Genomic DNA, 26,434 nt, shown 5'->3' with positions numbered 1-26,434 from the left:
CTGGACGGGCGGCTTGGGCCCTCCAGCCGACAAAACTTGAGGCTGGCTGGGTTCTCCCGAACCCCCAGCTGACGTGGCTTGAGGCTGGACGGGCTCCTCCGGTCCTCCAACTGAGATAGACGGCTAAATGGGTCCTTCTGATCCTCCAGCAGAGGAAGGAGGCAGAAGGGCGAACTCACTGGAGCTCTCAGCAGGGGATGACGGCTGAGACTGCTCAGAAAAGTTCTCGGGTGAAGTTGCTGGAGCTGGTGGCTTAACCTCCAGGGGTCCAGAGTTGGCTGGCGACTGGCACCAAACCTCTGGGGAGGCCCTGGAGGGAGTTACTTTCTGGGAGATGACCAGCCTCTGAGAACCAGCTAAAGTCTTTATGTAGTGTGTTCCCTGTTTGTAATGAGACGGTGAGGGTGGTGACTGAATGAAAGAGTGGTCAGGCTGCTGAACTAGTGGCAACTGAGCTACAGGTAGCAAAGATGACGGTAATGGATTTGTAACAGGTGGTGGAGTGGCTGACTGAACTGCGGGCAGCTGGGCTGCTGACTGAACTGCAAACTGTATTGCAGACCCAACGTTAGACTGTGGTGAAAGTGTGGATGGGAGAACATGATCAGGAAAGACTGTTTCGGTGAGGTTTACAGCTTCCCCTGAATGAATCAGTGCAGGTGAAAAAGGGTCCCAAACATTTCCATTCGCTAAATTCATAATACCAGGCTTGGAAACAACAGAGTGGAAACAGTCATTAACACAGAGCGTGGGCTCAGGAAAAACAGTCTTTGAAGCGGCGACAGTCTTTGAACATTTTCTGTGTTTCCACTATCATCTTCAGTGGAAACACAGAAAATGGCCCCAGAATAAATTGTCCTTGTCTCTGGCAAAGCAGAAACAGTGTCCCTCTCACTCACCACAGCCGGTGGCTTACATGTCCCGACATCCGGCTGTGGGGTGCTACGCCGACGGCACGAACGTTGCTTTCTTTTCGGAGACTGCTCCGACGGGCCGGGTAATTCCTCCTCCGGCGGTTCGGACGGCACATCCTCCATGGAAGTGAGCGGGCGAGCGGTAGCAGCGGGGGGGTGAAGGTGGAGTTCGTGGAGAAGGAAGTTTTGTACCAGCGGGTGCAGTGAGTCCAATAGCCAGGGATTACCGGAAATAAGCTGTTGTAGCCTGGCTTCCAGAATGTAGAGAAACGCTTCCCCCTCATGCTCTAGCCAAAAGGTTGATTAATTTGGAAGCTGAGTCCGTTATGAGCTCTCGAAGCTCTGTGGGTGGGGTGAATGCCGCTGGATCCATATCTGGCTGGTCCGTACTGTCACGGTGAGTGAGATGAGCCGTGTAGGAAATAAAGGAGGATCCAAACGCAGGCACTTGTAAAGGTGTGAGGGTGGTTTATTAAACACAAAATAAAATGGACAAATGGCGAACGGAGCAAAGACTAAACTATACTGGGAACAAACTGACTACAGAACAGGAACCTGAACATGAATGAGAGCGAGCGAAAACAGATGACAGCAGGGAAACACAGATGAAGCAGGGTGGATACACAGACGGACCAGCAACTACAATGACAGAAGACACGACTAAAATACACACAGAGAAACACAGGGAGATTACACATAGGTGGTGGACACAGCTGGGAGTAATCAACGAGACGAGACAGGTAAAACTGAACACATTCACATGAGACGTAGACCTTCACAATAAAACAGGAAACAAGAAATCACTACACAAAGATGCAGACTCGACACTGAGAGACAGACAACAAATGACACAGACTTGAACTATACTATACAGGCACAACCAAAGGACAATTCCTAAAACATGAATAAACAGACACATAGAATTCCAATGATAATAATAATAATCAACAAAGCACAAGAGTAACAAAATGATCATTTGAAAATAAACCAAAACATAATAAACTCAAAATGCTTGGTCGAACCAACCCAGAACCGTGACACATCCTCTGTTGTCTTTTGTATGTGCTTCAGAGTTCATACGTGTTTTGGAGTTTGTACGTGCTTTGTCTCTAGGGGCCACTGTAAATATACTTTTATTTATTCACTCCACATAAAATGTAATAAATAAATCAAATAATAAAAAAACCAAATATTTACATTTCAACTTTTAACTATTTAAATTTTCAGCTTTTTCCTTTTAAACAAATTTAAAGTGAAACAACACAAAACACTGCAAACCACAATACAATTAAATATAAATTAAAATATGAAACAAAAAGAAGATGCACATTCTCTGTCATATGGGCCTGCATGAATAAACTTTCTGAATTCTTTATCATCTGCAACTGAAAATAGTTGTGGATGATTACTATACCTTTCTAATGTGACGTTGTTGTCCCTGGCCAGTGTTGCCAACTTAGCGATTTTGTCGCTATATTTAGCGAGTTTTCAGACCCCCTAGCGACTTTTTTTCTAAAAAAAGAAATGAAAGCGCGTATCGCTTTTACTCTCAAGAAGCAGCGGGTGCTGTAACGCACTCAGCTCTTCTTTTACTCTTTTACTCTTATGCTGTTTTGTGGATCACAAGGTTTAAAACTACTTATAAACACACACACACAAAGTAACTCCACCAGAGTGCCTATTTCGGGTCATTTTTGCCGGTCCAAGCCCGGGTAAAGGAGCAGGGTTGGAATTGTGACATTAAAAAAAACAATAATTTCTAAAAGAAATTTAATTTGTAGTTCTAAATAAACTCTAAATGCATTTAGGATGTTTTTTATTCACTTTATGTCTCTTCCACGATGTTATTTCTCTCTCCAACAACATAGGTTACAATTATATTAGCATGACCAATTATGCAAATTAGGTGATGACGTCATTTAGCGACTTCTAGCACTTTTAGGACAACCAATAGCGAATTTCCTTACTGAGGAGTTGGCAACACTGTCCCTGGCTCTCTTCCTCTCTCTCTTTCCCTCCCGCTCTGTTCCTGTGCTACTGCGAGTGTAACTACCGCCCCTCCCCCCTCTTCCCAGCGCAAAGCACAAGGCTCCCTTGCGGAGTGAAGCGAAAAAAAGTGCTAGAGAGAGGGTGAGAGAAAGAAAAAAAAGGAGCCGGCTCGCGTCGTTCACTTCAAAGAGTCGGCTCTAAGAGCCGTTTCGTTCGCGACCGACACATCACCACTGCCTGTGTCTTTTCTCTGGAAATTAACATTTTCAGCCAATATAGGTCATTCATGGCTGGAGAGAGTTGGTAGTCATATACAGTCTGTATAAGTGGGGTTAATATAATAAACATTTGTGGGGACATTGCAGTTACTATGAATTTACAGCAGTTACACAGTGATTAGTAATAAACAGAGCCAGTGAGAGTGAGTGGATTTAAGAAAGTGAGTGACTCAGGTGTGTCAGTTGGTGTGTCATCTGTTTTTGAGTGTAGGGGAGAGTTAGAATTTCTTGGTTTTAAAGCTATGTTAGGAATATTCATAATGTAATTTCCAAAACTTGCATATGATCTGCAATTTGTAGCAGATCTACTGACTATCACATAGCAGCTGGAGCAGTCTCCAATGGAGGTCAGTCCACTACTGCCACCTGTGGCCAAGTGCCATAGCCTGCCTACTACTAGATTAACTTGTGACACATCTGCACCTGTTTCTATGACCACACTGAGTAGAGTCTGAGTGGCTGCACTTACCCTGGTGCATTCAAATCTACCCACAAACATATTGAAAGATGCAATGCCAGCAACGTTAATTGTCAAGACTAAAACCAATCATTAAGCAAAGACAACAGGGATCATTTGTTTCTGTTTATTTAGCATGCACAACATTTATAGTCGCCTTCTGTACAGGGGAAGTCCACACATACAGTGTGGTACCACCTTCCGCAGAAAGCTGTTTTCGCGATCGCCTCCTGCATGAGAATATCACCAGGTAAACTCGCGACATTTTTAAACATTTGGTTGTTCAACAGCAACAGGACTGACAGAGTGTGTTTGAGGTAACCTCACAAATGTCACAGATGACACATTTGGTGTTTATTTGCTCTTTTGTCAGTAGCAGCTCCTGAAAAGCAAGTCTACCACACATCTGTTCGACCAACGCCAGTTAATCTGCGACGCCAGTTAATCTGCGATGCCAGTTAATCTGGAACATCAGCGGCCGCCTCGGGTCTCTCCTCCTCCTGCCTCCCCTTCCCTCATCCACCTGTTGGCCTCTGTGGAAGCTCCGCCATAGCCACCACCAAACAACTGACTTATTTTTACACATCTGCCAGCATCTGGCCAATGCACCATCTTTCATTGTTTATACCGTTAGTAAAAGAAAAAAAAAAAGTCATGACCCATAACAACGAAAAATCACCATCGATGGTGGGCCGGACTCAAATGTTAGTGAACTTCTCCAGCTATGGTCGTGCTATCAGTTAACCCTTTGCGTGCCAGCTGTGGCACGCGTGCCCAGGGTTGCCGACCACAGACGTATCGTAAAAGAGTTAGTCATTTATTTTATTACTACCTATAATTTATTGCAGTTTACTTGTATTTGCTTAATTGTTTACTAAATGTTTGAGGTGTGAAATAAACTGCAATGGAGTTTGAAAAGAAAATATGGGTGTGTGTGGTTGGAGGATGTGTTTGTGCGGGGGTGTTTAGGTGGTGGGTGGGGCGCGAATATTTTTCTTGTAAAACAAAGGGGGGCCTACAGGGCTCTAGAGTGCGACCAATTTGGTCGCAAATACGACCAAATTTTTCAGTGGTGCGACTAAAAATAATCTTTGGTCGCACCGGTGCGACCAACTGTTCGGGTAACAAAAAAAAAAAAATCTCTGCAACTCTCCGTCTGGTCAACAACAGACACACATTATGCCCCTATCATGGACTAAACCAATCAAAGATAGTCAGGGGCGGGACCTCTCTGATCGGCCGTGGTCCAGTTGAAAGTGCAGGTGGAAGAGGGAGGTGAGTAGCTTGAATAAAGCGATATCGATTCATTAAATCCTGAATTGACTTTTAAATATAACTGTGAAACGCCAGATTCTCAGATTAAAGCTCACAAAACTATTTCAACAACCACCAAACAGCAAATGAGAGCAGGTACACGGATTCCACACAAAGACGTAAACACAGAGCGGACCCGATGCATCAGAATCAGCTTTCTCTTTCTCGGCTTTCTCACCCGACGGCCCGTACATGGACACACTGTCGGAGCTCACCAAGCCCACCGTCCGCTCTGTGTTTACGTCTTTTTGCGCTGATTCTAAGCTGCAGGTTTTGTCTCTCTCCAACCAAAATTCACTGAGCCAGCAGCAAAAGAAGCAGCAAACTATGCTTCACATTTGATCAATGTCGTCATGAATTCCCTCTGACATTTTGCTGTTTTGCTTCCACCATGATAAAAATCTCTCTCTCTCTCTCTCTCTCTCTCTCTCGCTCTCTGTACTTCAAGAACAGTTTCCCGTCTCAAATCTCTGTTTTCTGCATTATTCATTTGCTTATTACCAGTGTTGGGTAAGTTACTTTAAATTAGTAACTTAGTTACATTACTAGTTACTTCTCTAAAAAAGTAACTCAGTTACTTCAAGTTACTCGTTACTTTCAAAGTAACTAGTTACTAGGGAAAGTAACTTTGGTTTTACTCAGAATTCTCTTGTTAATGTGTTGCTTCCGTAACTGGATACCCAGCAAGAGTGCCAGTCTTCTAGCTTGCTTACTTGCCACAAGTGCACTGTGCCACCTACCAATAGAAAGGAAAAAATAATGTGCACATTTCCATGAGAGAAATCCCACGCCTGGACCGTCGTTGACCGCCGCCATGATTCTAGCCTGCTTTTTACATCCAACACAAAAACTGCAGTCGTGGTGCTTTTGATTGTACTCAGAACTTGGAAATTCTGCCTTCTGAATAGGAAGATGTAGGTAACACCAGACTGCAGATGAGCTGCATACAGAGCTGGACTGGGACAAAAAAATCGTCCCAGTCATTTTGACTAGAGACCGGCCCACCATTATAGGAAAAATCATAAAGCCTTTGAATGAAAATAAACACTGTTGTGACAGTGATGTACACTGTTCTGATGGTATATATGTATCAATCTATCAATTGTTTGTTGTAAGACTCAGATAATTATTTTTTTAAAAGCGAGACATTTTAAATGAGAATAATAAAGAAAAGTATTTCCTTGTGCCCCCCTCCCTGTTAATGCCCTACCTGGCCCCCTGGCAACACTTTGCTAGACCCGCCCCTGCACAGTTACCAGCTGTCAGCTACGTAGAAAAGGATCCTGGTGTTATTTGTCTCTCAGAAACAGCTCATAACTTCCCTTCAACTCATCCATGTCACCTAAAAGGTAAACCTGTTTCTCCATCACCTGTTCAGCTCTGATGATTCAGTAAGGACATCTCCTGGTTTCATCTGCATGTTTCCCTCTCACCAGATAACCAAACCGATATCATGACCAGCAGCTTTACAGCTGTGGCTCCAGCAAACATCAGCTGATACTAGAAATTAATATTAAATAAATTCTAACAACAGCTGATCAAGCTTAAACGTGCTGCTGTTGTTTAACGCGACATCCGCTGGTTTCCTCTTTCTGGCGCAAAGTGGGCGATAAATAAACAAGAGAGAAAAGCCGATCAGCTGATCATTGATCAGTTACGTGATTGAAGTAGAAACGGGAGAGAATGAGAGAAGAAGAGGCAGCTGTGCAGCTTCAGCTTTGTGTCTTTTTCATTGTAGCTGAAGTCCGGGACAAACTGTGTTCCTTTTCACCTCAGTACGAAACGCGTAATATTTTCTCTGAATACGAGACGATTCTGTTTTTAGGGGACGGTTGGCAACTCTAATAATTAACCGTATGAACAAAATAAAGTTCAACATCAGTAACATAGCACCCACCCAGCTGTATAGAAACTCCGTCATGCTAGCTAGCACGCAGTACGAAAATGTCAGCATACCGAAAATAAACTCCACCTAAACTTGGTTTATATCTGACCCGGATAGACTGCAGGTCATAACTTCTTACCTGAAGTTCAGTTCACCTGACACGCGGACCGGCGGCCGCTTCGGGTCTCTCCTCTTGCCTCCCTTTTCCTTCATCCACCTGCTGGCCTCCATCACTTGCTAATGTTATTGAATCTGTGGAAGCTCCGCGATATCCACCACACGAAGTAACGAGTAACGAGCCTATCTAAATCCCAGTAACGAGTAACGCGTTCCTGGTTTTGGCATAATAACTAGTTACCGTGCTCGTTACCACAATAATAACGTAGTTACTGTAACGCGTTACTTAATAACGCGTTAGTCCCAACACTGCTTATTACCCACCAGTCTACCACAGCGCTGTCGGCCGCTGTCTTTTTCTTTTCTTTTTCTTTTTTTCACTTAAATGATCTCGGACAAGAAAGCCTAATTTCTGCTGTTCAATACTGAAGAAATTTAAACTTTTTAAAATTATACAAAATTACAGAATATTGCAGAATATTTTTAAGGTTATCTGCTATAAAAACTCAGGTGAGAAAAATCTCCTTCATGTTTTTCTGTGTTTTATTCTCGTTACTTTCACACAAAGGCATCTGCTGTGATGTTCACAATTCTGATGAAGTCTCATGTGTATCAGTGCTGATAAATGATCAGAATTATAATATTTCTGACTGTCTGAGGCTAAATTGAATCGAATCAGGACTTTGAGAACCGGAATCGAATGGATTATAGAAATCAGTGATGATACCCAGCCCTAGTGAGTAGCCTAGGCCTGACAGAAGTGGATGTAGCTGTGGGTAATAAGAAAAGATGAAAAGAACTATTGATAACTTTTGTGTTAAGTTAAGGCCTGATCCGTCTGAAATTCATAGCCAGCTCTGACACGGTGCCATCAACCTCTGAACGCTGAAAAAGCAAAGTGTATCCAGAAAACACACTTTATGCTGCAATAAATGCACTGCCCAAGTCCCCACTGCCTTTCAGCAGCATGCAACAGCAAACAGGTCGTCAGAGGAGCCAAGATGATGATTAAGTTTAACATTTTCTACAATATTGCCAAAGCACTTTAAGCACAAGATTGTTAGTTAATCATTTAGAAATCAATATTGTCTGTATGGACTAGAGATGGACCGATCCGATACCAGGTATTGGTATCGGTCCGATACTGACGTAAATTACTGGATCGGATATCGGAGAGAAATAAAAAATGTAATCCGATCCATTAAATATCAAAAAAGGACCTCACAAAACTTGCAACACGGCGTAACTCGGTTCATAACCGTAGCACGTCGGAGCAGTGTGCTCACGTGATAGAGCGGCTGTGTGTATTTGTAGCCTCACTACCAAACCAGCATTTCATCTCCGAGGAAGTTATCCCAGAGAGAAGTAAAGCAAGTGTGTCAGTTCATCTCTGAATGTTTGTAAAGCGTACCCACATTAAGCTTAACAACTGATACATGGAGCGACTGCCTCTCTCTCTCCCTCTCCTGCCGCTACTTCATGAAACTGCTAAAGATCAGCTGATCGGCTTTTCTGTTGCGAGTCTCTCTTCTTTGTTTTTGGCCCACTTTGCACCAGAAAGAGGAAACCAGCGGCTGAACAACAGCAGCACGTTTAACCTTGATAAGCTGTTGTTAGAATTTATTTAATATTACTTTCTACACCAGGATCCTTTTCTACGTAGCTGACGGCTGGTAACTGTGCAGGGGCGGATCTAGCAAAGTTTAGCCAGGGGGGCCGATAGGGCATGAACAGGGAAAAGGGGGCACAAAGACATACTTTTCTTTCTTATTCTCATTTAAAATGTCTAGCTTTTAATAAATAATTATCTGAATCTTACACCCAAAGTTTTAATCTGATGTAAAATGTATAGAAGTCCATTACTGTATATAGTAACTGTTAAGTCTAATATACCCTAGTAAGCTATAGTACTTTTTCCTTTGGGAAGATACCATCTGTGCAGTCTGCAATTCTGTAGAAGAAAGATGTTGAATCTATTTAATTATTCTTGAAAAATAATTTATTTCTGTGCATTTTTTTTTCATACTGCATCAAATTAAAGTTGATTACGTCGATTAAGCATCATGAGGTGGAGGGTGGTTCCCTTTTTTTTTTTTTTTGCTGGGAGTTTGCAACCCTATTAGTTAGGTTGCTTAATATTTCTGCTAAGTACTCTTTAAAATACCAGAATAGGGAGGAATGTGTAGGTTTAAGTTTATTAGATTGATCAGTGTTGCTGAACTATGAAATATTTTGGGTGCAGTGTATTTTTTTTACATACAGGTATAACAGAATAGCTTTAGTGTTGTTGTTTATTTAAACTTGAGTATAACCTTATACAAAATGCAGCAAGATATTTAAAAAACAGTTTTATTGATTAAAAAAAACACACTATATCGGATTCATATCGGTATCGGCAGATATCCAAATTTATGATATCGGTATCGGTATCGGACATAAAAAAGTGGTATCGTGCCATCTCTAGTATGGACTACAATTTCCCCCAAAAAAATGTACACATGTAAAACTGCGGTGTTAAGCGATGCGGTTGAAAAATTTGAGTGCGCCTAACTTTTGTGCCGGTACGCCTAAATTTTTAAAGTTAGGCGCACCGGTGCGCCCATGTCAAAAAGTTAGTCTAGAGCCCTGGCCTAGCAAAAAAAAATTGGGAACCACTGTCTCAACCTGTGAGAGAGACTTCAGTTCTACTTACATGTCAGGAGGAAGGGGACTGATCCTGCATGGATCTTTTACTTGAAAGTGTAAAGCAGGAAGTGAAAAATAAATGTTGTTGTTTTTGTTTTTGTGTTTCTTGGCTGTTTCTTCATTCATGCTTGTTCACTTTCAGTACTTGTACCTGATCTTCAGAGGAATGTTTTTTTATTTTTCCTAACAATGAGCTGTGAGTCATTCACTCATTAAAACATGTTGACGTCACCTAGTAAGAATACGTAGTTGATTGTTGTTCATTTGCTGTATCATATGTTTGAAAACCCACTTTTATTCCTTGGCTTTAAAATCAGAATGAGTTTGTATTACTTTTATTTATCTTATTTCTCACTCAAATCTTCTAATTTTATGATTCTTTTTCTTAACTCTTATCATATCTCCCTATGTTTTTATTTCTTTTAATTATCTTAATTGTACAGCACCTTGGTCAACGGTTGTTGTTGTAAATGTGCTATATAAATAAATTTGACTTTGACTATATGCTATCATTTTTTTTTAAATGCAGTTGTGAACTTTCAGAAGAGGTTGAGTAACATTTGAGTCCAGTGATCTAATTTATGGTTTTGATTAGAAAGAAGTAAATACAATATTTTAGCTCTTTCTCTGATGGGACTGAGACACTTCTTATGTTTTCTAAATTCTGTCTACTGCCTTTTATCCACAGAGTCCAACATTATTCATTTTGGGACAAATACTCGCTTCCAAAGTGATGGAAGAGTGTTTGCTTTTGTTTTTCTTGTGTTTTTTCTTTGATGAACATAACCAAGATGTATAATAATATTGAAAGTACTTTGTCGTGTCTCTTTTTCCATGTCAGTTGTTTTAATCATGTAAAATCCCTTTTTATCTATTTGCATTTTTTTGTCCACTCTGGGTTTCCTTTTTTTTATCATTTATAGTTATTAATATTGAATCGTTGCTTCCTTTTACGCAATCACACTGGCATAATGTTGACAGGAAGCAGGTTTGAATTGGTTTCACAGGCATCACTTTTATGAAGACTTTTCTTAATTTAACTCAAAAAATCTGTTCTGTATTTTATCAGGTGCTTTTCACATCAGTTAGGGAGGACGCCTCAGTGTTTGGAGTCATATCAACCATTAACTTGACCCAAACTAGTTGAGACTGGGATATTTGAAGTTATCATAATAGCTTTCTTAACAAAACAGGCAGGTTGAACTCCTTAAATCCAGAATGGAGATGGTATATTGTTTGTTATGTCAGATTAATCTGCTTTGAAAATCAACAAAGAAATAGTTTGTTAGTGTGTTGAATCCTGAGAATTCCAGACTTTATATTTAAATGTGTTACATGTAAATAAGGTTTGCATATTTGTGAGCAGCACAACAGGAACAGTTAGCAAGGCTAAAAAACATGGGTGTAACAGCCACGTGAGAAAACGTTTACAAGATGATTTATCATTCTGTCATCGTTCCTGACAGCTGTGTTTGGGATCAGGGGAACACGTGTGGAGTTTCACTTTAGGCCTTTCAGAGTACCAGGAAGCACTTTAACACCAAACTGTGATTTTTTTTCCGAGTAGTCGTAGAGGAAGCAAGTCAACTAAGCCAAATGAAACTTCACTAAAAACTGACAAATTAATGCTAATAGCTCAAACAAATAAAACTGTGTCATCCAACTGGAAGTGAACTTTGACGTCTACATGAGCTAATCCTTATGTTTGTCACTCTTTTCACTTCGTGGCCTAAATTCCCAAAGCCTCATTCTTCCTTCTCATCAAGGATTTGGTGAGCATGTCTGTCATGTCTTGTCTGGTGAGCGTAGGAGGAGTCTAACCAGACAGGCAGGAATAAAGAACCAGGCTCCTACACAGTGCCAGGAAGAGTCTGTTGCTAAAGGAGCTCTTCGGGGCCTCCGCAGTATCATGCAGGGGGTTAGCAGTGTTGTCCATAATGAACCTTTGCTTGGCTATATCCTCCTCTCACCCACCTCCTCTTTGGAGTCTAGGGGACTGGCCAGGACAGAGATGACCCTCTTTACCAGTCTGTTATACTCACAGCACTGTTCAGTATATTTATAGATAGCATGTGAAGAGCTGATTAACAAAAAAATACCAGGAAGTTTTACACTAGCAGTTTCACCTGTCATCTGTTGTACACCATCTTACCACAATGATCCACACTCTGAATTACAGTAAGATACTGTCTTGGCTGACTGCAGGTTTCCCAACTTTTCAAACAGTCAAGCTGCATAATGAGCAAAACCAGCACCATTGCCCAACAATGAGCCACAAGCTAAGTTTCATGATTGTTAATATGCAAATTGTATAGATCACTGATCAGAGGCAACAGTATCATTCACAGAGTTAAGGAATGGTTCCAATCACAGCATTGGTGAAAGAGGTCCCCTCAGTGCAGAGATGGTCGTTTCCATAATTGGACTCCTTGAGTCTTTCCTCAAACATGTGTTCCTCCCTGTCCACAGTGTCCTCATCACTGAACATAAGACATAGACTCATGAACAGACAGTATGACATCACAGACATGGCAACAGAGGGAACACAGTGACGTGGGACCCAGGCAGGCACAGAGACACAGACTAGACACAGAACAGAGGGGGGCTCAAAATACAAAAACACAAACCAAAACACAGGATAATAATAATCAACACAGCACAACAAGAGAATCAGAACATAACCCATAATACAGAATCATACCAAAACATAAGAAACTCAAAATGACCAAGAACCGTGACAGTTGCGTTATGTTGGTTTTGTTTTGTTTAATGGTGATGTTACTGTAAAATAACTTTGACATTTATTATTGTAAACAATTTTTGTTTATTGTAAGAACTCAATAAATACATGGAAGAAAAAAGAAGTGGTGAAAAAGTTCAACAACAAAGCATAACAGTAATGCAGAACTTAGAGAGACTTCAGTTCTACAGTTCTATAATGGGGGAGCAGTAACTGTTTTAGTAATCACTCAAAGCCAAAACTGTCATTGGAACAAAGACTTGCACTGCCCTAGTTAATGCTTTGCTGTGACAGCGTGCCAATTTAACACGCGAGGCAACAATCATACAGAGAACAAGCAAGAACGACACATGAGTTTGGTGTGGCATTCAGGTGAAAGCTTAAACAGGACACATCCAGCTGGAACCTGAATGAGTGATGACACACTGTAAGTGCGAAGCAGTGAAACAACACAGAGCAGAATAGGAACAGTGATACTTCTAACAGAAGCAGGGGCTGTAGCACCTCCATCAAAGTGTGTGGAAAACAAAAGAATCATTCATTTGGAATTCAGTATTTGCTTTTGCAGAAATACATCTGTATACCTTTCCATTTCTTCTTCTACATAAACGTGGAGCAGGCTGCTCATGGTGTTTATTGTCTTTATTTGGGTGTGTTTGTACCGATGTGCCACTACCTAATGCCATTACTGTATATGACATGAAAAGCATTCCTGCATATTTTTAGCTATCTGTGTCACATAGGATGGATTAGAAAAATCCATCTCTGACCTGGGAATGATTCAGCCCAACAACCATGGGTATGTTAATTAAGGCCTCCATGACACTGAAAGGAGCCTTACTCATAAGAGAAACCAGAGATTCCTCGACTAAATTTCTCTATTTACAAATGTAAAATTACTAGAAACATAAAATGAGAGATTTTACAATTTGTGGCATCTTGTAGCAACATTGCTAAGTGCTTAGTGTGGGGAAGATCTTTGTTCTGTTCCACAGGTCTGGTTAAAGGCTAAAGGTGACAAAGGTTTTGCAGCCGGGTCCAAAGGGTCTCACAGGGGTCGGGAATGAATTTTCCCAAGGGGTGACATGAGAAGCTGGGACTGTTGTGGAGGCCCACTGTTTATAAGCTTATTAGTGCGGCCCTCCACAACAGTCCCAGCTTCTCATGTGACCCCATGAGAGGCTCTGCCATTGGCCTCCTTTAGGTTTATATTTCTGAATATATTTTTGTAGCCCATAAATAAATATTTTCTGTTTGAACCTTTTCATGTTCATCATAAAAGGAAACGTATGTCCAATGAAAGCCAATAGGAAGGTAGATTATTGCTGCACCAAACAGCCTAGAAAGCGCACATTGTCGTTGCCTGTATTTATTAATTGCTTGGATTTAATCTGTAGTTAAACTGATAACTGCAGACAAAAACATTTGCAACAGCGAACAGCAATTAAAATGTCAAGTAAAAACTAGGCAGAGCTAACAGGGAGAACAAGAAGAACCGGTATAACTCTTTGGGAAATTCCTCTGTGGGAGGAACTTTGTACTGTGTTTTACTTTTTAGAGAGAGGACCGTGGTTTTGTGGACATTCGTACTGCGTTCAACACTCTTTCAAGGACTCTCTGTCTGCAGACCTAAACAAGTAAGGCATTATTTATACTAAGCAGATAGTGTAGAGAATAAGAATGCATGAAACAAGACATCAGCTACCTTTAAATTAAAATAGTAAAATTGTCAGGGTCCTGCGTCTCCTGACCCTGCATTTTTAGTTCTTTGTGATTTTTGTATTATTGTACTTGTGTGAGTTATTCTATGGTTTCTAGTTTTGATCCCTTGCCCTTCATGTCTCTCTGTGTCCCCTCTGTTCTGTGTAAGTCTGTGTCTGCATGTTTGAGTTTCCCTCTGTGTCTTTTGGTTCGTCGAGTCCTCTGCCTTACTGGTTATGTCTCTGTGTTTCTTAGTTGCGGTCTCCACCGTGTCAAGTTCGCCTCTCTGTGTCATACTTCCTGTTTTACTTTGAAGGTCCGTGTCTTATGTGAATGTGTTCAGTTTACGCTTCCTTGTCTCGTCAGTTCTGATTTCCCCCAGCTGTGCTCTCCTTCTGTGTCTCATTCCCCTCGTTGCTTCCCAGTGTATTTAAACCCTGTGTTTCTCTGAGTCAGTGTCGTGTCGTACCCTCAACAAGCTGTGTGTTCTGTGTCCATGTTTCTAGTGTTTAGTCACCTGCTCAGGTTTAGTATTTATTTTCCAGTGTTTCAGTCCTCAGTTCCTCTGTTCAGACTTTTGTTTGTCTTTTGGTGAGTTTAGTTAGTACGAGGTTTTTCCCAGCAATAAAGCTGCGCTTTAAGTTGTACTTCCGTGTCTGAGTCCTGCATTTTGGATCCACCACTCCTGCTTGCCTGCCTGCCACACAGCCAACCATGACAAAAATAGTAAAAGTGGATATCTTACAGATGATGTGTAAAATGCAGGTGTATGTATTGTGAATGTAATTTGAGGTTTCAACCTTTAAAATAGAGTAACTGCTACTACTTTTACATTTTTCACACACCTTAGTTGGAGTTTGAGTGTTAGAGGGAACACAGGGGCAAGCAGTGACTCAATGAAATGCATTAATAATGAGCTGAAGGCTAAATTTATTGGGAAGTAAGTGAGTAAAATAGTTAACATAGTGATAAAATTGTAAGAAAGGGCTAAAAAACAATTTCTCTTTCAGTCTTTTCCGTTTGAATTTTACCCATCGTCTCAACACTTCTTCTTTTAATTTAGTCAATCTACCCTGAAATAAGGAGAATTTCTTTGATTTGAAGTTTGACTACAAAGAAAACTATTGAATGAAAATAAAAATTAATGGAACTAAAATAAAAACTAATGAGTAATGAGTGAATAAGTCTGAGATGCTTCTCCTTCTATTGCTTCTTTCACAGCCCATTTTTTGGTCTTGATATAAAAAATGTTGTAATAAGTTATAACAAGGACCTTCTGACTCTGTTTGTAATGTCAACAAATTGCACAGTTTTCACAGTTTTGATGCTGCTGTGAAAATGTGTACAGATTACCTTATATATTTGCGATCTGCAGATTAAACTTAAACGTAGTTGTGGTCTTAGAAGCATCTGAAAAAAATGTGTTCACTGTTCTCTGCATGACGTCATGATGAGGTTTTATTTATTTTCTTGTTTTCTGGGAAATATAAGTGAATTATAACTAAAAAGGGCACACTGGGCTATTTACTTTGATTGGATATTTAAAAATACCTTTTAGTTTTGGTTTCCCATCTAGATTTAAATTTGTTGAGTCAGTTATTTAAAACCAGTGACCTATTGATCAAAATTTTCCTACATGATTCAACATTTTCTGGTTAGACAGCCTTTTTTCGGGCTTTTTAAAATGTAGATTTTTACACCTGCATCTTTACAGTCTGACTAGAAAAGTTAAAATCTATGTTGCACAGCATAGCGCACACAGGAATTTCAGTGATTGTGGGTAACAAAATGTAATTTCTCTGTCAGAAACATGGCCTCCATATTGTCTGAGGAGCAATTTCAGTGCAGCATCTGTCTGGACAGCTTCAAAAGCCCTGTCTCCATCCCGTGTGGGCACAATTTTTGCCTGGAATGCATCAAACACTATTGGGATGTGGCGCATAAGTCAGAGTGTCCGCTGTGCAAAGAATCCTTCAGAAGTCGCCCTGAACTCAGGATCAATCATGCCTTGAAAGACATCACTGAAAAATTTCAAAGGTTGGTTGATTATAACGATACTATAGTGTTTTATTTCAATGCTTTAGCAGATTTGATTAAAAATTAATCAGATGTACATCATCATCTTAAAGATCTTTGAAGGAAAAACCAGGATACAGACCAGTACCAGCAAAGAGACAAAGCGTGCCACGACAGTCCTCCAAGTCTGAAGAAGAGAAGGAGAAGGAGAGCAAGAGGATCAAGGTGGGAGAAAGAAGTCGTTAAATATAATGATGTTTATGAATTATCTTATAAGGAACTCCAGGTAATCCATTATGTAAAATACATGTTTTTAACTTCAACCTCTGCAGACTCAGATAAATAAGACCCAAGAGCAGTATCAACAGATGATCCAGACCCGAATCAGAAAGACCGAGGAGATCAAACAGTCAATGGAGCTGAGCAAAGTGAGCATTGCTTTTTAATCATTTACAGACATGAACATTTCTCTTGTTTGTAACAGCTCACATCAGAAGAAAAACAGCAGTGTTGCACTGCTTCATGTAGACTGTATTTAAAAGACAGAGGAGACTCCCCCTGCTGGTCATTAAAAAAATGCATTAGCTTCACTTTTCAAGCCTGGAATCCACTTTTGGCTTTTATTTGCAGTTTATCCTGCTATTATATGCATGTAGACTTAAGTAACAATGTGCACAAAAGACTACAGGGCAGAGTAATTGTAGAAACCTAAAACTTGTACATCTTCTAAAGTCAGGATTACTTCGGTCAAAGTATTTTTCCATCAGCTGTAATTCATATTTGGCAGCATGTCTCTGTTTAAAGAGCTATTTTGCTCTTTTATGGGGTTTTTTTCAATGATATAATGAAGTAAACCTTCATTATTTAGACACAAGGACACATGGAAAAGTTGGGCTGAAGGTTGGTTGGGACAATAGATCAGCTGTTATCAGAGGACTATAGGCTGAGATCATCTTCTTTTTGAACTTATGTCTGCTTTTGGGGGAAATGTGTTAAATTATGGGCATATTAATAAGAATCATCATACATAAGCAGTTTTTCCCTAAGTTTCATTTGTTTTGCAAAGTACAAAAGTGGTGCATTTTAACATATTTCACATATTAATTAAACTCATTTCATATCTGCAGAGAAATAAAGAAAGAGAGATACAGGCCAGCGTTCAGGCTGCCACAATGATGGTAAGTGCCATTGAGAGAAACCAGGCTTTGCTCATCGAGGAGATCGAACGGAAGCAGGAGGTGGCTGAGAAGAGAGCAGAGGAGCTTCTCAAGGAGATCAGCCAGGAGATCATTGAGCTGCAGAAGAGACGCAGTGAGCTGCACCTCCTGGAGCACATTGAGAACCCAGTTCAACTCCAGCAGGTCAGAATCAGTATTTATGTTTAATATTTCTGCTCAGCCAAGCAAGTTTAAAGCATCTAAAGCCATTGTAATATGATATGAATACAAACCGGCCTGTCTGCTTTCTGTCACTGATGCTGTTTTAGAACTTTTTACGTCTGAACGCTCCGATGTCCGTCAAGCACTGGGCTGACGTCAGAGTCCAGTCGGACAGTTACGTGGGGACTGTGAGGAGAACTTTCTCCAGACTGGTCGACATCTGCCAGGAACTGGAGAAGAAACTGTGTGCAGAGGGTCTGTAATCCTTATGATGAGATGACAGTCTCTTTGGAACAAGAGGCTTTATTCTTTGCATCACCAGTTCCTTTGGTTTTATCATAATCCTGCCACTTTGTGTTTTACATATGTATTTATATCATATTTTACACTTTAAGTCTGCGCATAAGTGGTACACTTAGGGTCCAAAAATAAATCTTAACATTCACCAAAATATTAGTGAATATTTTAATTGTTCTACGTTAAAACTAAAATGACACAGTTTCTTTTCTTTTTTTTGCAGAGGTAAGCAAGATTAATAAATATGCAGGTATGTATATGCATGTGATCTTTATATTGTAAATAAGTTATATAGACTACGCCATATCTACTAAAGACTGTTACTGATGTCACTGTAAAGAAAGTGGCTCTTCACAATGATTATAATAAAAATCTTTATACATGTACATGATTCAGAATCCAGATACTCTGTTGCCAAATAAGGTGACTTCACTAACAATGCTTCAAAACAAGAGAGTTTTTTCATATTGTTTCTTTAATCCTGAAAAATAAGAATAAATCCGAAATAGGAAATCTTTTATCTTTTTTTTTTTCCTGTTTCTGTCTCCAGTGGATGTAACTCTGGATCCTGCTACTGCTGCTGGCTGGGTGGTCCTGTCCCCGGATGGTAAAAAGGTGAGCTGTAATTATCAGCTGCGTGATTCCTGACTGTAACACCTTAACAAAAGCTCGGAGTTAAACAAAGTCAAGTTTTGTCCTGGTGTATAAAAAAAAAGAGCCAACAAAGTGTTGTTGAAGCTGTCAGAAATGTGCATATGTTTGTGTAATTAAGTGTATAGTCATTCGCTTAGTTATGATCACTTAGCTCATTATAGCCCTGTAATATTGCATTTCTTGTCTGTGAAATTAGTCTGTGAATTACAGACAACAGCTAATAGATGACAGATATTATGCAGGAACTAAAATGATGGAAACTAGTGGCCCAGAACTCAGGAAGATGCAAATTATGGCATCAGTAGTAGTTTTGAATGAATGTGATCGTGGCAATCCACAGGTGAGCCTGAGCTCCCAGCAGTGGAGGAACCCGCTACCTGACGACCCCCGCAGGTTCAACTCCTGCGTCGCCGTGCTGGGAAAACAAAGCTTCACATCTGGGAAACGTTACTGGGTGGTTCAGGTAGGATAAAAGGATCAAATAAATAACTGTTGTGATCAGTGTGAATATTATCCAAAGTGGAACACAACAGCTTTACTTAGAGTAAGATTTGGATTCAATTACACTAAAGAAAATTACACATGAACACCAATACACAAGCTTCGACTAGGACTGTATAATGTATATGATCTAAGTAAGCAGGAAAATAAACTCTTCGCGCCCCCTGGTGGCTACATGATGTTCACTTCTGATTTTATATCTGTTGTGTTTACTGTCAGTAAAAATTTATTATCATTGAAGAAGCAATCTAAAGAAATTAAGCCCTACTCTGCAGTTTAGCATAATTTTTGTCCTTCTTTGTGTTTCAGGTTGGGGACAAAAGAGACTGGGATCTTGGGGTGGCCCGGGAGTCCATCAACAGGAAGGGCGCCATCACAGTTCGCCCTGATAACGGTTACTGGGCGATATGCCGACGTAACGGTGGTAGCCTGTGCGCCTGCGCTGGACCCTCCGTCACTCTTCACCTTAAAGAAATTCCTCAGAAAGTCGGTATATTCCTGGACTATGACGAAGGCTCGGTGTCCTTCTACAACACAGAGGCAAAGACTCACATTTATACTTACAGCGGGCTCACTTTCACTGAGCCGCTGTATCCGTACTTTAACCCCTGCCTACATGACAACGGGAAGAACACGGCCCCGCTGGTTATCTGCCCGATCGAGGCTGGGATCACTGTAGACACTTCAGCACGTTGAACAAGAGACTCGGAGGATCCTTGTTAAAACCTCAAGAGTATCCACATTAGTTGTCTGGATAAGTTGTAATCTGTAAATGCAAACAAAAGGCACTGGGAGCAGAACGAAAGACCAAGAACAGGAGAAAATATTCTTCTCCCAAGTGTAAAGCGAACACCCTGAATATTATCCAGGTACAGACTGCAAGCCCAAGCTTACCACCTGCAAGGTGTTTGGACATATTTATTTATTTATTCCAGTCAAAAGTCATAGTTTAACCACGAGGTTTGCTAATGTATCTTAATCTTCCTGATAATATTTATAAAGAGGTTTTAAAAAAGAACTAAAGACCCAAGCAAGGGTTCATCTAAACCATCCACTTATGTCTACTAAGGTAGGATACATGTATGTAAATGGGGACAAAACTTCCACTGATTACTGACACTGTTCTCTGACAATGACACATTAGCGATGGTGTAGGAACTATAGGATAAATCTTTACACGATCACTGTGGATATCACTGCATGGATCCTGCATTCATGTTAAAATTATAGTCTACATTTTGGCACTACTCATTCTTTGGTAATTTAATGTTATATAATTTATATTATAGCTCGAGGACTAATTTATAAGAACTTTATGACTCTAACTTTTATTCTGTTTAAGGTCAGGGAGTTAGTTGGTAGCATGTAATTCAATTTCAACTCAGTTTAACTTATACAGCGCCAAATCACAACAGCAGTCGCCTCAAGGCGCTTTATATTGTAGGGTTTACCTTAGAATAATACGTACAGAGAAAAACCCAACAATCATATGACCCCCTATAAGCAAGCACTTTGGCAACAGTGGGAAGGAAAAACTCAATTTTAACAGGAAGAAACCTCCGGCAGAACCAGGCTCAGGGAGGGGTCATCTGCCACAACTATTTGGGGTGTAGATCGTAATACTACAGTAATATATTAATATCAGTATATCTTGTGCGTGTAAGACATCTAGTATATGTAATTTCTTGTCATCATTGTAAAAATTTGGATTATTGTGACATATTTAAGATGAAATAAATGTGAACTGAATCCCTGAGAGTCTGCTGTGTTCTTTTAACTTGCAGTTTTTATCCCAGTGCAGAGTTTAGAGAAAATCTAAAGTTAGAGTTAGAAAACAGAGCACAGAAAACATATCTATCATTTCCTTTTCACAGAACCTAACACTGCTCTTACACTTAGTGCAACTTACATTTGTGCACAGGTACATTACACTTATATTTTACACTTCACTTACATTTACACTGTAAAATGTAGGTGTAATTTACAAAATGCAAACTATACTTACATTTTACAGTTACACTTGCTTTGCTTTGCTTTTTACAAATGAACATTTTCCCATAAGGTTCTGCTATACCCTGTGTTGTATTAAGTGACAATTGCACTTCTTTGTCTTGTGCATAAACATGATGAAAAACACCAAGTCACAACCTTCTGCTGTTGAGCATTATATCTGAATATCTGAATTTGTAGTCAGATGAATGAAAAGAGATTCCTGAATAAAAGTTAAAGAGTTTTTTTTTACAACACAGCTTACTTAGAATGAGAAAATATGCAGATAAGATAGGTTTTTGGTGCTAATTACCCTCGAGTAGTCTCAGACCAAAAAATACTGCTTTTCTCATGTTTGTACACTAATTACGGAGCCCCGCAGGGGACATGGGAGAAAAAAAAATTACGATGAACTTTTGCGGGATCTCGCAAAACTAACTCGGGATCTCGCAAAACTTTTGCGGGATCTCGCAAAACTAACTCGGGATCTCGCAAAAGTTGAATTCCAACAATGGCGGCAGCTACTTAGTTGTAATATTACTCTTTCTGGGTCACAAAATAAACTTTTAAGATATTTTGAGGCGTGAATGTAGCTATGTAAACGTCAAATATCTGCTCGGTTTACAAGACATCACATATTTGCAAAAGTGCTCCGACGTTTTCGGAGATCTGACACCCACCATCTCGAAGCTAACGGGAAGTCGAGACCTACTACAGCCGGGAGGAACACCGCTCTCCCGGCACATCGTGCCTCGACCTCCCGGTCAGCTTCGAGCTGGCGGCCTCCGAAGAATGCGGCTAGAACTTCTGCGAGATCCCGAGTTTGTTTTGCGAGATCTCGCAAAAGTCCGTCTTAATCTTTTTTTTTCTCCCATGTCCCCTGCGGGGCTCCGTAACTAATAGTTTCTGAACAGCACAGTTAAGGACAGTGACATTCTCTCAGTTCAAATGTGGACTGTTTTTTTGTACCAGTTTATGCCAGTTTATTTTTTCTTTAAGTGCGGACCTAAAAAAAAAAAAAATCTGTAGTCTGAACTGTGACTGAATGAAATGAGCAGCAGTTACTTTGTCGTTCAGTAGAGCAAACATAGGAGCAGACACTGACCCACAGCAGCATTTTTAAATGACCACTGGGTGTCGCTGTAGCCTTAAAATTCACATAGAACCCAGAATGAAGCAGTATGTATATTTCTGTCTCCAAGACTAAACTAAAAGCTGCTGATGACTGAAACATTCGGCAGGTGGCGTGATTTACCAGATAAACCCACGTGAAGGATAAAAGTCCCAAAAACCCTGGCTCTGCTCTGCCTGTACATCTCTGAGTGTGTGGGTGAGGTGAGAAACAGAATGAGGCATGAATACTGTCCACTTTGCTGTCACTGCTTCAGGGCTGAAAGTATTTGGAGATAGTGGAGTTCCTGTCAAAATAAAAATATTGCTCACCGATCCCAAACAGGATGTTGCACATCTGTGACAGCAAAGGGTTAAAGATTTTTATTTATTTATTTTTTTAATTTATTGCAGCTTTGACTAAACCTGATATGTGTTTTGGTTTCGGTTACAGCTGACCATCACCTGACTGCCAAACTAACAACAGTCTCCAGTATAACAGACACTGAGGAGTGCACAATTACAGCAGCTGTGATAAATGTGGATAAAAGCACTGAAGGGGCTTTTGAAGTAGACAAGGTAGTATCCTCATGAGACCCTGAACTGGGATGCACAGATCGCATCCTGACTGTCCAGCATAAGAGTCCAGACTGGCATCTGTTAAAAGAAAACTGTTGTATAATAATGCTGTGGAGGGACAAAGCACAAATATGCAGTATATAGACAGCTCTCCCTTTTTAGCCATGCTTTGATTTGAATCCCACCGTCTCTGTGATGCTTCAGCACAAGATTTGTTACAGACATTCAACTCTTTCCCAGAGGAACAATGCTGCCGATTTTGCAGATTTCCTCACTTTTCATCGGGCTGTATCACAAGAACCAGTTGCAGTTTTGTTTTGTTTTTTGGCTGCGGATCAAATATGTTGAGAAATTTCTGATTTTTCCACTACAAGAGCGAGAATCTTCATGTCTTCCTTCTTTTTTCCAGGCGCCTGATTGACACAGGCTAGGACATCATCCCAGGCTGCTCTGTTCGTGCAGATGATCAGACACGTAACTTTGTTGGACTGGATGGATTCTGGGCGATCTGTAAACTATTTGCCGACTGAATTTCCACGGCAGGTCGAAACAAACCTCAGGTCACCAGGAAATAAACTGCTGCTTCCTGTGGCCACTCCAGCTCTGCCTGGGACAGAAATCTACTCCCCACCAGTGCCACTCCATAACAACACTTTACTCTAAATTTACAGTTTACAGTGATCTTTAAACAACGGCACACACACCAGTTATATAAATATTTCCCAGGTCCATCCCTATTAAATGTCTTACATCCCAGCACAGTAGTCTTACACTAGCAGACATATTTATTTATAGCAAAGGTACATGTAGATTTATCCTTGTTGACAAATTAAAAAAATTAACATGATAAAAAATAAAAACAAATATAGAGGACCCTTAAAGAAAAGCTCTCTATCTCCCCAAATAAACAGCAGGAAGTAAGCTTGAAAAAGATGATTTTTCAGTGCATGAGCTGAAACTTAGCCTCCTGGATGCGAGGTAAAACATCTTCACAGGCTTAAAAAAGTCCAGTTGCCTTTTTGTTCAAGTTCTTCAACAGGAAAGAAGCAAAAACATTTAGAGCATTCACATTCGTCCTGTCAATGACCCGTTCTGCCACATCCCACTTCTCAGGTGAACACAGACACTCTCACAGTGAACTCATTGTCCTGATCATGGAACCAGTTTTAGACTTTGTGTCGTCTCCAGTTTGTACACTAAAAGTTAATGTCACGCCACCACACGGCTGTTATGCCTAGTTGATGCTTGATAACCTAATAAAATCTGGACTTTTTACATTTGGTTGTGAACAACTGTGTTTTAACTCATACCTGTTTAATTTCCAAACCTCAGTTTGTTGTTTAAACCAAATCAATCAGCCTGTATGTAAACCCAAAACTTACGCCGCCCCTCTGACCTCCTCCTCTCTAAAAACAGCAACTAAAGGCAGTATGAGGAGTTTCAGTCGTCTTGTTTGCATAATCAAAGGAGGTGATAGCAGTCTCCCAAGTCTGCTAATAAGTGAAGGAGTCCACCAATATTACCAATATCTAGGGGAGAGATAACTGATAAAAGCCACTTCAAATTAACTGATAACAAACTGACTGTGATATTAAAACCCTCATTCACTGACATTAATGTGATAAAAATACTCAAAGAGCTTTACAGCACCACAGCCTGGGGATTTGTACTGCTGATGTTAAATGTTGAGCCAGTTCTGTCACTGATGATGAAGTTTCAGTCAGCGATCTTGTGTTTTCACCTTTCTGATCTTGGATGTGAACATTAACTGCAGCTCTTCACGTGTGTCAGCAGGAGTTTAGGACTCAGTGCTGCCACATGACTGCATCAGTGAGCAGGTGCACGTGTGTTTCTAATAAAGTGGTCTGTACGTGTACAAAGCTTATTATTGGTTAACAAAACATGATGTGTGTTAATGGTTAAACTACCCGACTTTCACACTGAAGGCTGGAGTCTGTATCTTGTGTAAAAATGCAAAATATAGATTTTTTTTATTAGTTAAGACAAGAAAAAGATTGTTGCTTGGATTAAAGATAATCTTGTTCACAACATTAACCACACTTTACATGCTGAGAACATTTAGCTAAGGTCTTGTTGTGTTTGTTTCAGATAATAAAACATCTCTATTAAGACTCAAGTTAACGTGCATTCAAGGCTTACACTGAAGGCCCTCAATCAGGAGTTCTCTCAGGTCACCATGACCATGTCTACATGCCGAAATGCCCTGAGTTACTCCCATGTGATTGGCCAATTAGATCCTTGTGTTAGCAGTAGAGCAGGTGTGTAAGTATAAGAGGTCTGAGAGGCAAAACCTCCTCTCTCTTTACAAGTTTGTTTCTCTTATTCAGGTGAGCTAACAACAAATGAAACACCTGATCTAAACAATATAAAAGCTTTATTGCTTGACTAATTATTAGATGCCATAAATGACAAATCTTGATGGTTTAGTACTGGAGCTGGATCTAAATTAAGAAAAGGGCCAGAGTTCATTTCAACCTGGTGATAATGTCTGCTTCATGCTGTGAGGTAGGGTTGTTTCCTGATCTGTAACCATGACCATGCATCACCTGATCCAGCTGGTATGTGGAGGTTTTGGCAGCGCTGGAACATTAAACATTCCTCAGGTGTGAGTCAGGTTAGCACAACCCTGTGGGCTGTTTTATGCACGTGCCTTTTGATGAGTTCCTATGGTTTGTTGACTGAAACAATAACAAGGAAAAGTACATGTAATTAAATGTAAGAGCAATGTTGAAGTTCTTCACTTTGCACTTACTTGTGTTCAGAGTTTTCTTCATCAGCTGAACTACTGCTACTTCACACTGAACCAAAATGAGACTGCACCAGTTTGTGTCAGCAAGTATTGAATGGACTCTGAAAATTTGGAGCACTATTCCTCTCTGGACACTGTGAGGCCTGCTTTGGTCATACATCATTTCCAAAAGGTAGTCATGTGCAGAGCTTGGTCAGAGCACCTTAGCATTACAGTTTAACAAATAAGCTTCCTGTTCAGTGGCAATTTAGTCATTCAAAAAATGCTCCTTGTCCCACTTCCTCCTCTAAAAAGCTGTTAACATAGCTAATTACTGTGCCTCTGCAGTGAACATAAGCATTGTGAAATCTCCAGTACTTGCTACAGAAAAAAGGTGTTACTAAGATGTTTAAGGATGCAAACACACACTGGTGCTGTTGTTCCTAAATAAGATATGTGAACAGGGGTGTAGTTTATTGTTAGTACGTATATATATATGTAAAGTTTCTGAAACAAGTTTAATTTTTTATATTTTTTGTTGTAGTACATTGAGTAACAGTGGCATCAGTTATATAAGATTATGTAAGAACATTATTATGTGTAATATTGACCTCCTTGTACTTCATCAAGATGCAAACAGTGAAGTGTTGCTTATGTAATAATACAACAAAGACACATTAATAATTAATCTGACCGTTTATACATAACAGACCTTTAAACATCTGCCTTACACACAAGACGTTAGCTGGACTCGTTGTGTGGACGTGACTCATTGATTTGAGCACAGGTGTGCACATGTGCATAAGTGACTTGAATGATTGATAAATGAATGCAAATGAACACTTGCTGTGTCTTTCCTAAGGCTGGCCTGAATTTTAGGTTTTGATTTTGAAGGATTTTGTTTTTCTGGTTGATCTTGGATTTTGTCCTCTGAGCTGACGATGGAGCGAGCGTCAACCAGAACAAGAGAAAAGATTTAGTGCTAAAGTGACAAAAGGACACCGGGAATTCTATAAGATTTTGATATTAATTTAAATTTGATGTTATTCAGTGGAAAAAACCTCATCATGTTGCACAGAT

The 26,434-nt window shown here is 40.2% G+C and overlaps 1 protein-coding gene and 1 long non-coding RNA gene across 2 annotated transcripts; both read left to right on the top strand.

Annotated features, from left to right (window-relative positions):
* The first annotated feature begins 13,932 nt into the window (after nucleotides 1-13,932).
* LOC100694987 (nuclear factor 7, brain) lies at nucleotides 13,933-20,681 on the top strand. The gene is made up of 10 exons (XM_003458773.5): nucleotides 13,933-14,016; nucleotides 15,887-16,117; nucleotides 16,210-16,321; nucleotides 16,429-16,524; nucleotides 17,224-17,457; nucleotides 17,583-17,730; nucleotides 17,996-18,022; nucleotides 18,323-18,387; nucleotides 18,767-18,889; nucleotides 19,237-20,681. Exons 2-10 carry the CDS (start codon nucleotides 15,891-15,893, stop codon nucleotides 19,621-19,623), a joined length of 1,419 nt encoding a protein of 472 aa, XP_003458821.3. The 5' UTR covers nucleotides 13,933-14,016; nucleotides 15,887-15,890; the 3' UTR covers nucleotides 19,624-20,681.
* A 1,349-nt stretch (nucleotides 20,682-22,030) lies between these two features.
* Nucleotides 22,031-23,844, top strand: LOC112843095 (uncharacterized). Its single transcript, XR_003215218.1, has 3 exons — nucleotides 22,031-22,251; nucleotides 22,481-22,605; nucleotides 23,015-23,844. It is a non-coding gene; the product is annotated as an uncharacterized LOC112843095 (long non-coding RNA).
* Nucleotides 23,845-26,434: the final 2,590 nt, after the last annotated feature.

The sequence above is a fragment of the Oreochromis niloticus genome, linkage group LG3, assembly GCF_001858045.2.
Source record: "Oreochromis niloticus isolate F11D_XX linkage group LG3, O_niloticus_UMD_NMBU, whole genome shotgun sequence".
NCBI lineage: Eukaryota > Metazoa > Chordata > Actinopteri > Cichliformes > Cichlidae > Oreochromis > Oreochromis niloticus.
The sequence above is the reverse complement of the archived record's forward strand: the minus strand, read 5'-3'. Positions and strand labels throughout refer to the sequence as shown.